The 13,903-nt window shown below is 38.9% G+C and overlaps 1 protein-coding gene across 2 annotated transcripts in view; it reads right to left on the reverse strand.

Annotated features, from left to right (window-relative positions):
- Positions 1-13,903, reverse strand: part of PHF2 (PHD finger protein 2) — a 95,953-nt gene that overhangs the window by 20,365 nt on the left and 61,685 nt on the right. For both annotated transcript variants that reach the window (XM_084530825.1, XM_084530824.1), the window contains exons 4-12: positions 12,972-13,132; positions 10,385-10,526; positions 7,462-7,648; positions 6,762-6,924; positions 5,603-5,690; positions 4,881-4,987; positions 3,605-3,696; positions 2,226-2,315; positions 552-923 (exon numbers count right to left, since the gene is read on the reverse strand). In XM_084530825.1, coding sequence (XP_084386951.1) covers positions 552-923; positions 2,226-2,315; positions 3,605-3,696; positions 4,881-4,987; positions 5,603-5,690; positions 6,762-6,924; positions 7,462-7,648; positions 10,385-10,526; positions 12,972-13,132 — 1,402 coding nt within the window. The remainder of the gene's footprint in view (positions 1-551; positions 924-2,225; positions 2,316-3,604; positions 3,697-4,880; positions 4,988-5,602; positions 5,691-6,761; positions 6,925-7,461; positions 7,649-10,384; positions 10,527-12,971; positions 13,133-13,903) is intronic.

Consider the following 13,903-nt stretch of genomic DNA (forward strand, 5'->3'; position numbering starts at 1 on the left):
CCTCTGCTGAGGTCAACAGCAAAATTTACATTAACAGACATCAAAATGAAACTTGTCCTACATGGACAAAACCAGAAGAAAACTACTGCTTTATCTTCGTTCACTCATTCTTGAGCAAAATCTCACGCAAGCAAGATGCCCCAGAAATAAGTCCATCTTGTCTGATGGACTGATCATGGAAACGAACACAAAAGTGATAGTAACACTTGAAATATTAACGTAATAGTACAGGGGCCAAAAAAAAAAAAAAAAGTCTTTTAATTTTCATCTCACCTTAGTTTGGAGGGGGACCTGGCAGTAGCTTGCCAGACTCAGCTTGAATCAGTAGGTTTCTTTCTTCATTTCAAATGAGTTACCAAACAAACAGTCAAATCAAACTGAGCAGCCAGGTTAAAAAAAAAAAAAAAAAAAAAGGCAAACGCAAAACTCTCATTTACTTCAGTAAAGACAGGGTTTCACACTGTGTTGCTTAATTTTGTTTTCCATGAGATGTAAGGAGAGCTTTTATCCCCACTATGACAAGAACGGGGGGAGGTTAAAATACAACCCACCTTTCCCTTCTTTGGCGTCTCAATCTTTGTCAGAGCCTCCTTTGTGTGTGCCTCTAGCAAGTCAAGATTCGGGATTGCCGGCGGTGGACTCTCTTTTGCCTTCTTTCCTTTCTTTTTTCCTTCTCCCTTGACTTTTGGTGTTTTGGGAGGTTTGGGGGGTTTGGGAGGCTTGGGGGGCTTAGGAGGCTTGGATGGCTTGAGTTGTTTGGGGGTTTTCACAGTTTTGGGGGTCTTTTTTTTAGGGAGCTTTTCTACAGGTGGGGGTGGAGGTGTCACTTGGACGGGTGAAGGTGCATCCTCCTTCTCCACAGGACAGGTCTCCTCAGCATTTGTGTTGGCACTCGTGTCTGCTTTGCTGGCTTTCGAAGCATTCTGTAGTTTGGCACAAAATAGGAAGGCATTCAGATCCACCTGTATCAGGTTAGATATTCCCCTGCACCCTCCCATCCTTAGGGAAACAAACACCAGAGAAACCTCCGTCAATACAGGAGTAACAGCATCCACATCTCAGGGAATGGACACCACACCACATGTCACAGTAGCGTTCTGCCCACTGCTAATTTCCCTTCAGCTGCTGCTCAAGCACAAGGTCGGCCTGGAGAAACTCCAGTGGTGAGGAAGTTAATTCTCACCAGGTTATATCAGGTAGGACTCTTAAATGGACTGCCCACACAAAAAAACGTATAACATGAATGGTCTTTTGTTTAAAATGCTAATCAGTTTGAGTACAACCACTTCAATTTAATTCAGATGTGACAATGTAGCAGAATCGTGTTTCATGCCCTCAGGTAAAATAAGCAGTGAAATAGCTGCCCAATTAAAATTGACAATGCCTGACTAATTATAAAGAAGTTATTTTCTGCTTAACTTGTCATTCCAACAATCAAAAAAAAGGTACATGCTGCATCAAAGAGGGTAAGATAGATTTCAATTTTGAGGTCTTTGGATATAGTTAGAATGCAACACTTCCTTCTCAAAGCGCAAATGAACTAGCTGCTATCACCTTGCACTGTCACACATCTCCACAGTGTGGAACATCATACCAGACTTATTGGACAACAGCTCAATACAACCTCTGTGGGTTGTTGGTTTTCTTTGTTTGTGTGTTTGTTTGTTTCTGTTTCTTTTTGTTTGTTTTGTTTTTTTGTTTTGTTTTGTTTGTTTGTTTTTAATATAATGATTATGTTTAATATAATAACTCTGCTTAGAAGCCAGCCAAGAGCAAGGCCTCCTACTAGGCCAATGTCCAGAAGGATAGATAGCTCCTGGCTCAGACATCACAGGTAAGACCAAAGAACATATTGAGCACGATTAGGAGATGGCAACAACATTTTCTGAGCTCTACCGTATTTGTGGGTAGGAAGCAGCTAATGTGAAAGGAAAAATAAGGATGGAGATGGGAGTGTGGCCAGTCCTGCTAGCATAACGTGGAGGAGGAAGGATGTAGGGCAGGCAGAGAGAGCATGAAGTCAAGGAGACAGCAAACAGGAGCCCAAAACATGCGGCCAGTCAGCCACAGACAAGAGTCCTGAAAACCCTACTGCTTAAACCTTTCAAATTACTTTAACAAACAAGATAGGGATAAAAAGATTCATTTATTTCAAGTCCTCTGTTTTAGAGTCTAGGTTATTAAAAAATGAACAGTGTAGTTAACATGATGAAAAGAGTACAAACCTCACTTAATCGTATTTCTTTGGCAAGGTCCTTGATAAGCTGTGCTGGTTTGAAGTTTTCTGGTAGTTCATCTTCATGCTCTGCTAAAGCCTAAACCAGAACAAAGCCAGACTGCCGTTTCTGTACATTTTTGTGTGTTTGTTTGTTGTTTTTTTTTTGCAAAAATATAATAAAACTCATTAAGTGACACATTAATGTTTTTTCCAAACTATTCAAATCAATACTGACTACATCAGTAATACGGAAAAAAAAATACATTTTATTTCCCCTTCTAGGTGTTATTGCTGTTCCTTCAGGACAACTACTTACAAAGTCAGCATCTTTTTTAGATATTATTGCATGTTCACAACTGTAACATCAGTTTTCTTACCCCCTTACATGACATTCTATGAGAAACTCCTTTTCTACATCTACACAGAAAGGTTTTCTCAGGATGCTGTCTTCAGTGGACCCAATAGGCACATACCTTGTCAGCAGAGTGGTTTGGGAGCTCCCTGGCAGGACTGAGGTTTTCATTCACATGCCACGTTCCAATATTCAAAGTTCAAATTTACCTAACTGCCAACACAGTCTGACTTCCTTTCACTACTTGTCATTTGCATGGCAAGTAGTAATAAAGAGGGTGGGTGACATGAAGAACAGGTCTTCTACATCAGACAGTCCTACTACAGGCAGTCAGGAACAATTCTGAATTCAGACTGTCTTTTTGCAGTAGGAAGCAGCCAAGACTCTGACTACATTTAAATCTGAGACAGCCACCTAAGTGATCTAAACTGCGTATGCAACATTGTTTACTCAGCTGCTCACCCCTTCTCAAATTGTTCCCATTTTCTGATTGAATGGCCTGCCTCTTGCAGCTAATTCCCCCAAATTTTTGGAGCAATGCATACAAGAATAACGTGGCTGAAATGACTGCAGTGGTAAATTCAGGCTGCAAATATCTTTAAGCCATCTCTCTGGGCATATATGTATTTCCTAGTTTAACTGATGTGTTGATTTCCAGGAACTGAGCACCTTGTGCACACAAAAATGAAGGTGTTGTTCTAGGCCTCGCTCACATACACAGCCTCTACTTAATTGATTTGGCACATGAAAATGCTCAGGGCCATGGAAAACATTTATTCAGTATCCTGTTGACCATAAGCAGAACTGATATTTTTAAAACTCTGATGGTACCTTTCTTATTCCCTGCTTACTCCTCATGTAACATTATAAAGTCCCAATTGTCACCCTCCTTCCCTGCTTTCCTGGTCCCTTCTCTTTGGGATTCTAGAGTTAGGTGTTTTGCTACGATGATACTGTCTGTTCCAGCGTTTGTTCTTTGTTCCCATGACTGACAAACCTGAGGAACACAATATTAAAATAGGGTCTTCTCCTACCTGTTTCTTAGTCCATGACCTGAAAGCACCATTGAGAATTTTTGCTCCTTGGAGTAAATGAGCAGGTGGTTGTTGCCCAGCTTTGTGCAAACCTAATCAGAGAAAAAGCAGTGCCATTCAAATGCTGAGAGCTGAAGTGGTTCTACATGAATTCTCTAATCTGAAAAAGTTTAAACTGTGAAAGTTAACTTAAAAGTTGGTCACCGCCAACAAATCCCTATTATTACTTGATGGTAATAAGGAGTATATTTACTGTGTCATAAATCCAACTCTGCCTTTCTATACTGTGGTTCCTGTAAATTATGTTTACACTGGCAGTCATCTTGGCTCTTTTCTTGGTCACATATTCAAGCTAGCTTCCATGTTCATACATCCTAGGCCATGGGCTTACAAAGCTGACATGAAAGGTTGTTTCATTCTGTCTGAAAAAGCAAGCATCAGTATGTGGAAACAAAGCTATACTGGGCAGAGCATTTCACTTCTCCTTTATGAGTACAAGCTTGGCTAAACTTTTCTGCTGGTTACAATTTTTATTTAGTGTCTGTCACAAGGGGGCCCCCTTCCAAGCAACCCCACACATCACTTACTAGTTAGATAAAGTGTTGTAGATGTATCTGGTGGGTGTCTCTAGGCATGTTCCATAATAAGAAAAAGAGGCAAGGAGAAAAGCGAGCCCAAGTTTGTAGAGAACATAAAATGTATGGACATTTGGATAAACTCTGAAGGAATATGATTTAGAAGATTTTGAATGTCACAGAAAACTGTGCTTAAATTCGGAGTGGTCCTGCTACCCTGCTGGCCCCATCACTGATGTTCCTGTGAACCCATGTATACATATGACCTGCCAACGTACTTCCACCAGAACCATAAGAATTATGAGAAAAGGTGGCACTATTCCATCTGCCTTGGGCTGACAAAGCAAGCAGCTCGTTACGTTAAGACAGGGAATGAATCCGTAACTTACACTACCCAGCCTAGGTAGTTGGTTACAACATTATTTGCCTCTGAAGCAACTTAAATATTTTTTACAAAGATGAAACCTTTACTTGAGTATAGGTAAGAGGGATGGCTAAGGTCCTTCCTAGAGCAAGGTGGCAGGCTGATTAAGGTGACAGCTGGACCAGATCTGCACATTCAGCTGACATGTTAGAACTAGTTTTTAAATACTAGCAAGACTGATTTTGGCAACCTGTGGCTCATCAGCAGAAAATAAGAGTAAGTATTTTCAGGCCCCCAAATCTAAGCAATTAAGGCAGGCAAAGAAAAGCAGTTTTACCTTTGAATGTCTCTAATAGATGCTTTCCCATATACCAACATGCAGTTTCGAAGTTTGGAAACTGTGTTAGACTGACAATTTTCAATCGTCTTTCTACTTCATATGCCCTGCAATACAAAGAAAACTGAACTTAAAAGCATAGCAGGTCACAAGTATGTTGCACAGTGTCAAGCACTGCTCATAAATGCCTGAGGTTCACTTTGCAGTACACATGGAAAGATATTTCTTTGTGCTGCTACCAAGTACTCTGGCATCAGACCAAAAGCAAAACACAAATAACACTAGTAAGAAACTGTGATATAGATGTAAGATATTTTTATTACATTATTTGTCCAACATCAATAAAGACTACTTCTATTGTTTTTCACTGGGCAAAGAGCCCATCTGAGCAGGTGAATATGTATCCAGAAGGTAAATGGCATGTTCTAAGGCAAAAATCCTGACAGTTTTTAACAATTCTTCCTTCAGAATCTGACCACTTCTGTCCAAACAGCTCACATAAACTTCCAAGCACTATGTAACAGGTGTAAAGATGGCTTGGAATAACCCAGCAAAGGAGAAACTGGTCAAGGGGACAAATATGTGCATGCTTTCCAAAATTCTCCCAAAGAAGCTACATCAATAACATCACTGCAAATGCAGGATAATTATTATGAGAGAGGATGACCAATTTATTAAAACTTGACCCTCTACCTAAATTAAGATTTTAAAAAACAGATTACCTCATCTGCATTTCAACGCTTAGACTATGTAGAAAATGTCCTGCAAAGGCCAGGCAGTCTACAGGTGTTAGAGTTGCATAAATCCAACCTAGAAGAGAAAGAAAAGATCCTTGAGAATAAATACTGGGTCCATAGTAACAATGTGTTCACTACATGAACTTCATACTTCACTGTACAACTTACTTCCTATATACCAATACTGCTCCTCAGTCCAAGTCAGCACTAGAACCACCTATGCTCTGAACAAAGTTGCATTTAGGCCCTTGTTCAATTTGCACTAGTAAGGCCCAGTCCAGGGACTTGCTAAGCACCTTTCACTCACAGTCCTAGGACTACCTTCGACTGTGGCTATTTCAAATAGACAGACAGTGAAGGGAATATATTGCCACAAGTGCCCTTACTTTTTTATTGCTGTTAAAAGCAGCGGCAGTTACATAATAGTAGCTGTTTTCACATCACTGACAATTCCTGACACTGACTTTATTGCTGTGTCAGAAACAGGTGTTTTCCAAACACTTATTTTCACACAAAAATCTACTTAATTTAGTCAATCTCCATACATTGTTCAATGTTTATTCCACCATCTGCTTCACACATGGTCATGAGAGAAATGAATATTCTTTATGAGTATCATCCTAGGAACTGAGAAAAACAAAATTCACCACAACCTACAATGAAAGCCTGAGTCTATGAAGTAGCCTATAAAAATCTGCGACACCCTGGTCTTCAGCCTCTCGTGAAACCATAAACACACGTTCACACCATGCAGGCACCTTGGTGTCAAAGGGAATCAACAACCAAGAAGTGAAGCAAGCAATGCAACATGAGCTCTCCATTAGACATTGTGGCACAAAACATCAATGTCATGCTTGGGCGTACAGAGAGGACTTGGGAGTTACTTCAACCCAGGTAGACCAAAAGTGGAACACTGTATGTACTAGTTGCATTTTTAAAAGGCTGTTAAAATATTGAGAGAAAACAGTAAACGTTTAGGGATTGTTGTTGTTTTGTAAGCACACAAAATTGGACTTCTACCAAGAGTTAGACTTCATACTTTGTCAGAGAAAGGTGGTCAAATCACATTCCTCTAGCACTTTGGACATGCTGTTTCGGCAGCTGTAAAACAAACAGTAAACCTCACCTGTAATCGCCTGCTCACCTGAAGGAATGAAGAGTGTCTGTCCTTGTTTAACTGTGCATTTGTAACATTTATCTACCTGGTCTGCAAAAAACATTTCACTGTGGTTTGCTGCTGATTGCCAGCGTTCATAGAGAGAAATATTTGCAGAGGCTGGTTTGATGAGATAAAATATTTTTTCTCCCTGAATTAGAAAACACAATTAGCAACAAGCAGCCAAATCAATCAAAGCTTCACTGACATGGATACAAGCACACACAAATATTTATTTAAATAAATATATAGCATTACATATTTTAACACTATTTAAGTAAAACTTACTAGTCAGCTTTGTAAAGAAGGGCTGAAATAATTAAATCACTAGCTGACTACATTTGCTCAGATTAGTGGGGCAGATGGCACAAAAAGTTTACATTGTCAGGTTCCATTACCCTGCAAAAGCAGGATGTAATATCTTCCAGGTCTTAGGAGATGTATTTGCAGAAGGCACTAAACAAATATTCACATCCTAATAGAGTGAGAATACACCAACAACTTCCACATGACAAGTAAACCCTGGCACTACTGAGAGCGTACCCACTGACGGCAGTTAAGGCTTTGCATATTTCTTATGTAAGTGGACCATTGGGGAAAAAAATGAGATCAAGAGAATTTTAGGATGGTCTTCAAATATAAAATGTAGTTCGTTACTAAATACACTGCAAAAAAGATGAACTCTCACCTTCAGCACATGGTACCATGCAGAAGCTCCTCCTGAATCTATGTGGAAATCTGTGTAGCTGTCCTTCACACAGATCAGGCAGTACTTGGTCACTTTTGGTTTAGCCAGAAGAGCATCATCAGGCCAATAGTTTTCCACCCAGGACAACTTCTTAACTATATCTGGAGGTTCGACAAAACTGGACATCCTGTATAGAGAGAATTAAAAGCAAGCATGCATCTTTTAAGAAAAATAATAATAATAATAATGCAAGAATCCCAATACAACCAAAAGTGGACTCTGACTCTATTACTTCAATGGCAATATGAAGCAACAGCTTACATATCAGTGGAACTGGTTTTTATTCAGAAACTTTGTGAAAACTGTTTGCAGATATAAATTTAAGGCTTTTTTCAGTATGATGATGCAGCAATGACCCTTTGAATTCTTTCAGTAGCAATATTTATGATGAACTGTTTATATTTTCCAGTTCTTGCCTCTTGCTATGTAGGCTCAGTTACTAATTATGCTGTATCCCAGCCACTTTTCCAGCCCCCTTCAGAGAAGTGAAAGGTGTGCACTCTTACATAAGTGGTCTAGTAAATCTTAACAACTTTCAGGTTAAACTTAATAGTAATAAAATTTACAGTATTGATACTTCAGACATGTGAACTAAATAAGTCTTGATCTGCTGCTGAAAATCAGTTATCTTTTTATTTAGATTGATTAAATTACATGAAAAACTCTGAAGAAGAAAAGATATAATTTGGTTGATAATGTTAATATACTTAAAGTATGATATATAATTAATTTATATATTGTCTTATTTACAGTAAGCATACCATTTAAATACGTTATATAAATTATATAAGCATACTGTATATTATTAATCACAGCCAAAATGACGTGGTGGCGTAAGAAGAAAGTATTCTAAGTCTTTCATCCCCAAATGTGTTAGGTTTTATATTTAAATAGTGAAAATTTGGCCTACTATTTGCAGGAGGTTGAAGTTCACTGTTGGACACCCTAAAATATCACTTCCATAAGAGTATCTGCACTTCAAACTAAAATTAAAAGCTCTCGTGTCATTTATGCTCTCTGTCAAATACCGGTAACAATGGCCCCATTTAAAATGGCAGGGAAAGACAGAGCAGTGCATTCAATTAAAATGTCACTGTCTATGCTAAGAGATAAAATATTTGCTAGTTAATGTCTAAATTAGCAGCATATGAGTGACAGCCCCAATAGTCCTTCAGAATAAAAGATCTCCCGTTATTCTCTGATAATGGCAGAAAGCTAAAAAATTCCTACTGGAAATACTGGTAATCTTAGAAGCCTGTAATTACTACAGATGCTTTCTGCAGGAATGGGTGTGCACTACTAAAACACTAACTACAGGGCTTGAGGTTAAAATGGCTTAAAAAATAATAATAAACTCGTAATTATTCATCAGCTTACTTTTTAAAGGCTATATTAAGTCTACTGTCCTCAGCTAAAATAGAATGGTCCCCAAAACCACTGTTCTTTGTTGTTGTTGTTGTTGACACTCATCATTTTCTGTATTGCGTTTATACAAAAAGGAATCTCTTCCTCCATTAACACTTCCCATTAGAGCATTAGATACCCAGAAGGACTACAAGAACTGTAAAAACGATTTACACAGTTGCATAAACTTCAATATATTATAGATGCATCTACCTATTTATAGAATAAAATCACAACTATATAAAGCATAAAGTAATAACTTAAACTCTTAGGCATTTACATCAACTAATTGTCCTATGTGTAAAGCATATAATTTAAAGCATGAGAAGAATAGCAGTTTTTCTGTCATTGAGGATTGATGATATTCACATAGCCAGTATCATGACATATGTCTCACTGAAACACTAAAGCACCTCAGCCTCAAATGCAGAGCTCATCTGGTACTGTTACACATGCATACACACACACACCAACTTTCTGTTGAGACGTCAGCATCACTCTAGTTCTTCACTGCTGTCATCCAGATTATAGGTTAACTTGCAAAAGCACCAAGACTGAAACTTGAACACATAATATAGGACTACAAAATCATAATCATTTCAAACTTACTCTCATTCAAGGACATCCAGTGACATGCTATTCCATACCCAGAGCCACATCTCATCTATTTACTTTAAACAGAAGATTTCAGTGCGTAATATACAATGCACTTGTGCCAGTGCTATATGAATAGGGTGCTCACTATGTCACAACACATTTTAAAAAAGAATGCTTCAAGGAGAACACATTAAAAGATTGCCTTAATCTGGAAGAAGAGCTGTCACTGATTTACATACATCATGAGTCTCATCTCTCACGATATAATAGTTTATATTATATATGCATATATATAAGACTCCTTTTGTCCATGTTCTCCCACAAATCTATGTTGTCCTTCTTTCTTTGGGTCTTACCAGTATGTGTCAAGCCCCACCTAAGATCATAATAGGAACATACAACATTATCACTCACCACTAGGACAAGGCAGAGAATTCTCTCCTGGAACAACTAGTTATGTCCTAGTTATAAGTCTCTAGTATACAGTTGAACTGAATTAACTATACCTGTACTAATGGAGTTAAAATAAAAATGAAAAGACGTAAAAACGTTCCATTCTGATATGTGAATGTTGATGGCATGTGAATGGTGATGATATGCACATCTGAATTACCATGAAAAATTCTGGCCCAACTAATCCACACCATACTCTTCATACAGCTACAGCACTTTCATTTCCGTGCTTTCCCTAAAATGGCTACATATGGACAAAGCCATACTTGTCAGCATCACAAGAAACCAGGATCCCAAGGCTAGAGCAGTACTTCCTAAGAAGGGAACCACTAGAGAAGGTGGAGGCTGCTCAGAACGCAGCAGTTGGACCCCAGGGCACTGCGCAGTGCCGCAGGATGGACCAGCTCACCTCGTGTCCGAGAACTCCAGGTTAGTCACATTGAGGACCCTTTTCCTGTTTGTACTGTAGTAGTAATCCACAAATTCCTTCAGCTTCATCTTGCAGTCTTTTTGTTTGGTGACATCAGTGACATCAACACTTCTCTCTGGTCCTAAAAATTAATTCAATGAAAAAGGGAGATTGATTGGTGGCCTGACTTGTCCCATTTTGTATGCTTGGGTGTGAGTTAGCATTTCCAGAAACATCTTGGACATTTTATTTGTTGATTTTCTTAGCTTTTGTAATTTATTTGGCTTACATACAAAAACTGCATATGTATAAAATGGTACTGTTTTATTCATGCCCCATGATAAAATTATTTCCATAGTTTTTATTTTTAAAGGATTAATATTATTTTTCATTACAGACATTATTTGCTTGGTGAAAATTATATGCAAATACCTGAATATCTATGGAGTAAGCCCTACCCACCACACTGTAAATTTCTTGTGATTGAGTGTAATACTGTACAGGATATCTCGTCAAGCAGATTTTTCAGGACAGTTTTCCTCACGCTCTATTAAAAATTTTATTTACGATTTTTTTTTAAGAAATATTTCAGGTGTACCATGAAATTTTTTACTTCTTTTATCACATTAGGAGAGCAAGAAAATATTTTTCCCCCTACAAAATGCCAACACAGTAATGACATATTTGGCAATCTCATTTGTGGTGTTCCATCCTCTACTGCTTGCTTTAGATTGTTGCCAGAAGACATTCTAGGTACAATGTAATAAACTAAAAAACAGTGAAATAAATTCCTGCTTGTGAAATCTCACTGAAGCCAACCAATCCCATGGAGGTTACACCAGCATTTTATTTGTTCTGTTCACCTTAAAAATCTGGTGCCAGTTTTGGATTAAATAGCCTGTGCTCTTCCTGTTTTTTCCTTCAGCTTTTCACTAACAGTTTTTTTTTGTTTTGTTTTGTTTTGGGTGGGGGGGGGGGAGGAGGAGGAGGTGGATTATTTCAGCTAGAGGCTGAGAGAAAGCCAGCAGATGCATGAGGAGCACCTAGGTCAAACAAGAAAATCTGCTAAGTGTAGTAGATGGGCAAGGAAAATATGTTTCCTGTAGAAGCAATGGGATAGAAATGACAATAAAATCAGGGGTGTTGAATTCTGCTTTATTCATAGTTATCTCACTGCACACAGTCACTGCAAGAGGAACAAAGGCAGTCAAGAACAACAGTGGCTGTTGACAGCATCCACCAGTTTGGGGAATAGGTCAATGGCCTGGTAAGTACCGCACAGAAGGAGGAGTGGTTAGCAGGTTATAAAAGGAGATAAAGGGAGCCCTGAAACACATACATACATTAAAGCTGGAGTCATGGCTCCAAAAGGACGGCAGTTTACCAGAACACTGGAAGCAACAAGAATCTCATTGGAACTGACACAGAAGAGAGACAGAGTGAGAGCGAAGAAGAGACAAGATCACACATGCTAAAGGAAGAAGGATGTGGAGATGAGACAAGTGACTTCAGAGCAGTTCCATGGCTCCTGGCCAAGGTATGTTTTCCAAGGGTGGATGACGTGATGACTCGCAAGATGCAGTACAACACCCTGCCCAGGTTAGAGTCTGGAGGATGCCAGCAGAAATCCAAATGACCGGCAACAATGACAAAAGCTCTGTCTGTGAACTGACACCAGTGTAGAAATAGACTGCCTCTGCAGAGTGGGAGTCACAGTCTGGTATTTCCTTCAATAGAAAGTGAGATGGCAGCAATCAATTAAGACTTGGCCCAAAGGAATAATTTATTGATACTACAACTACTATTTTAATGCAGTGCTATGGAGTACAACGTGGTCTGGCTCAGGTTCACAGTAAGATACACAAGTTGGTACAAGAAACAAGTGTGGATTAATTGCTAATTACAGGCTACCACTACATAATAAATCTTAAAGTTTGCATAGCTCAAGGTCTGATGTCAGTATTTTACAATAACATAATCTCCTTCCTCCTTTGGCCATAAAACACACATATACGCATCCTACCCCCAAAACCTAGTTTTCACTGATGTCTGTAAAATCACAAGAGAAAATACTATTGATTCTGAGCTAGCAGGTAGCAAGCAATGCCAGTGCATGCTGCCTTTCAGTCCCTCACCTCTCACAGTACAGCCCACTAGGACCATGCTGACTCCTGGAGAAAAAATTACCCTGGGATTATTTTGATTTACACCAAAAGCCAAACTTCTTCTCTGCCATACCTGGGTGATGGAGGAATATGTGCAGGGTGTGCAACACCCTCTTTCTGCTTCTTCCAGGTTTCTTCTATAGTGTATGTTGATTGGCCTACATACGGGTTATATGGCTCTGAAGTTTTGAGCTGCCTCCATCTTTCCAAAGCCTTCATAGATTCTTGTTAGAGACAAGACTCTGCAAAGACTCTTGTTATTTAACCTGCAGTTGACCGCCACCTTTCCCTACTGCTGTTCTGCACCGAAAGGCAGACCAGGAATATTCCAGGCAAGGGAGCCTTTTTCACAGCCCTGGGACCATTTTTAAAGAAGTAAATGAGCTCTAGCAAGTAAAACGTTACTGCTGCCCCATACGCACCAACGTAGTTTTCAACATCGCTGACGTAGAACGTGGGTGCTGGTACAGACAATCCCAGACCATCCTTCTTTGGAACCAGGATGGGCTCTGTGAAACCATTTTCTTCCAAATACTCTGTTGTTAGTTGGCTGCCTGGCACTTTCACTACTATATCTTCAGCACTAGAAAAGTAAACACAGGTAAGGTTCAATGGTAAGGTGCTTCTAGGCAGAGCTTGGCATCTTCTGCATTTCACTACTGAAAGGAAAAAGTTATAAGCAAACAAGAATAAACTGACATCATCAGATAATAGTCACTTCTCCCCAATGCCTATGTGGCATTTTTTGTTCAGTTGGGTGTCTCAGCTCTTTTTGAGACCTAGAGACCTAGAATGACCTAGAATAGACCTAAAATAACTCAAATCTGTTATTTGAAAAAAACGCTTATCTTTTTTAAAAAAAGAAAAAAAAAAAAAAAAAAAAGGAAAGAAAAAAGAAAACCCAGACTTCCTGAAGCAGTGGATTCTAGGCACCCAAGTCTTAGCTTGTTTACAAATGCCAGCTATGCTGTGATTTTTCTATATTGCTGTGGGTAGCTCTACCGAAGTAAGCAGTATATGAATGTGAACTCTAGTATGACTACTTGTACGCCTTGTTTGTTTAACATCCAATTTCCCACATAAATAAGTGGTATATTTGTTGAAAGCCAACCAAAAGTATTCGCTAAATAGCAATTTGCAGATAGGCAAGAATGCACAATGCCAGCAACTATAGACAAAAAAAAAAAAAACTATCGGTCATGAAATGTACCAGTTCATATTTGAGTTCTGATTTTATTTTATTTTTTAAAGAAAACATTTATTTTGAGAACCCTCAAACAAACAAATTCCTATTACCTGGAATAAACACTCTATATGCAAAGCACCTCTGAGAACCAGGCAAAGCCCTGTCGTC

This window comes from Aythya ferina (genome assembly GCF_964211825.1).
Source record: "Aythya ferina genome assembly, chromosome: 10".
NCBI lineage: Eukaryota > Metazoa > Chordata > Aves > Anseriformes > Anatidae > Aythya > Aythya ferina.